Source organism: Mus caroli, chromosome 8 (assembly GCF_900094665.2).
Source record: "Mus caroli chromosome 8, CAROLI_EIJ_v1.1, whole genome shotgun sequence".
Classification (NCBI taxonomy): domain Eukaryota; kingdom Metazoa; phylum Chordata; class Mammalia; order Rodentia; family Muridae; genus Mus; species Mus caroli.
In genome coordinates this window covers 477,597-479,781 of record NC_034577.1, presented here as the reverse complement: position 1 = coordinate 479,781, position 2,185 = coordinate 477,597, and the positions used below count along the sequence as shown (strand labels likewise).

General features: G+C 52.2%; 1 protein-coding gene across 1 annotated transcript in view; it reads left to right on the top strand.

Annotated features, from left to right (window-relative positions):
• The window catches only part of Xab2 (XPA binding protein 2), an 11,632-nt gene that overhangs the window by 7,987 nt on the left and 1,460 nt on the right, over nucleotides 1-2,185 (top strand). The window contains exons 8-12 of the mRNA XM_021170113.2: nucleotides 24-122; nucleotides 209-340; nucleotides 420-551; nucleotides 634-747; nucleotides 1,842-2,183. Coding sequence (XP_021025772.1) covers nucleotides 24-122; nucleotides 209-340; nucleotides 420-551; nucleotides 634-747; nucleotides 1,842-2,183 — 819 coding nt within the window. The remainder of the gene's footprint in view (nucleotides 1-23; nucleotides 123-208; nucleotides 341-419; nucleotides 552-633; nucleotides 748-1,841; nucleotides 2,184-2,185) is intronic.

The following is a 2,185-nucleotide window of genomic DNA, read 5'->3' as shown; positions in this document are numbered from 1 at the left end:
AGATTATCAACACATACACAGAGGCTGTGCAAACAGTAGACCCCTTCAAAGCCACAGGCAAGCCCCACACACTGTGGGTTGCATTCGCCAAGTTTTACGAAGACAATGGACAGCTGGATGATGTGAGTGTGCGGTGTATGACATTTCACCACGGGACTTGGGGTGGCCAAGTGGCAAGACCTCAGCTAGTCTCTGCCCATTACCACAGGCTCGTGTCATCCTAGAGAAGGCCACCAAGGTGAACTTCAAGCAGGTGGATGACCTGGCAAGTGTGTGGTGCCAGTGTGGGGAGCTGGAGCTCAGGCACGAGAATTACGACGAGGCCTTAAAGCTGCTTCGGGTAAGGATGTGAAGACCAGCCAGGGATGTATAGTGGGCTGGGACAGCCCCTCAGTGCCTCTGCCTCTGTCTTTCCACAGAAAGCCACGGCTTTGCCTGCCCGCCGAGCTGAATACTTTGATGGTTCAGAACCTGTGCAGAACCGTGTATATAAGTCACTGAAGGTGTGGTCCATGCTTGCNGACTTGGAGGAAAGCCTGGGCACTTTCCAGGTCAGCTACCATAGACAGGGGTGAAGTGGAGCTGGTTCTCGGCCCCAGAGCAGAGTGTGCCCTGACCCGTTTGTTCCCACAGTCAACCAAGGCCGTGTATGACCGAATCCTGGACCTGCGCATAGCCACACCACAGATCGTTATTAACTATGCCATGTTCCTGGAGGAGCACAAGTACTTTGAGGAGAGCTTCAAGGTGAGGCAAGCCCTGAGGTGCAGGTCAAGGGCATGGCAAGGCACTTCCTCATTCATGGTCTGCAGGTGTCCGCGTGTCTCCGCTGTCCTCACTGTCCTCTCACTGTCACTGCCTGTGTACATGTGTGTTTGGGAACATGGAACCAAACCTCTGACGGAAGCAAGTTAAGGGAGAAAACTTCATTTTGGCTCACAGGATACAATCACTGTGGTGGGCATGGCAAGGCATGGCAGCAGAAACAACCTGTGACTGACTGAGCTGCACCTGCAGAGGGATGCACAGGAGGATGAATGTTGGGAACTGGCTCGTTTTCTCCTTTTGTAGTCTAGGATCCCAGCCCATGAGATGCCCACCCCCGTTTAAGATGGATCTTTCTGCTTCAGTTCATAGGATCAAGATAATCCTTCGCAGGCATAGCTAAAGTTTGTCCCTTAGGTTATTCTACATCCTGTTAGGTTGACAATAGTAACTGTCACGGGGGTAATTTCTTTTCCTTTTGGCAGTGGTATATATGGAACCCAGAACTTTGGGCATTCAAAGCAGGGGCTCCTACCACTGAGCAACATCTCAGCCTTTGATCTCTTGTAAAGCCACTAGTTGTGGCTGGTAAGGTCCATGCTAACGAGGTCATTTTAAGTCCTTTTCCTCATTTCCAAAATAAGTGCTTGCATAAGGCCCTGGGCATCAGGGTCTCAGCATGTGAACACTGTGGGTTCTTCTCCCATAGCCAGCTATTGCAAGGCCTTGGGGAAAATAGGACAAAGGTGGGAGCTGTGTGTGTAGCTCCCCTTGGTTTCTGTTCAGGTGATAGTGTGTGGGTCAGCACAGTGTGGCCATAGGCAGGTACACAGATAGGGAGACTGCATCTGTTCTTGTGTCCCTAATCTCTGCCTAGGACATGGGCGCCTGTATCTGTAGAGCTTAGGCGCTACCTTGTCCATGAGGTATCAGACTGTGTTTAGAAAGTCCCTCTTGCACTCCTGCCTTAGATCCTGTAGTTGGTGGGGGGAAACAGGGTGACATGCTTAACTGTGCCAAGATGGAGGGGTGGGCAAGGGCATCCGGGTGCTAATACCTGGCTTCCTTGTAAACAGGCTTATGAGCGTGGCATCTCACTGTTCAAGTGGCCCAATGTTTCAGACATCTGGAGCACCTACCTGACCAAATTCATCTCGCGCTATGGGGGCCGAAAGCTGGAGCGTGCACGGGATCTCTTTGAGCAGGCACTCGATGGCTGCCCACCAAAATATGCCAAGACTTTATACCTGCTCTACGCACAGCTGGAGGAGGAATGGGGCCTTGCCCGCCATGCCATGGCTGTGTATGACCGTGCGACCAGGGCAGTGGAGCCAGCACAGCAGTACGACATGTTTAACATCTACATCAAGCGGGCTGCTGAGATCTATGGCGTCACCCACACTCGTGGCATCTACCAGAA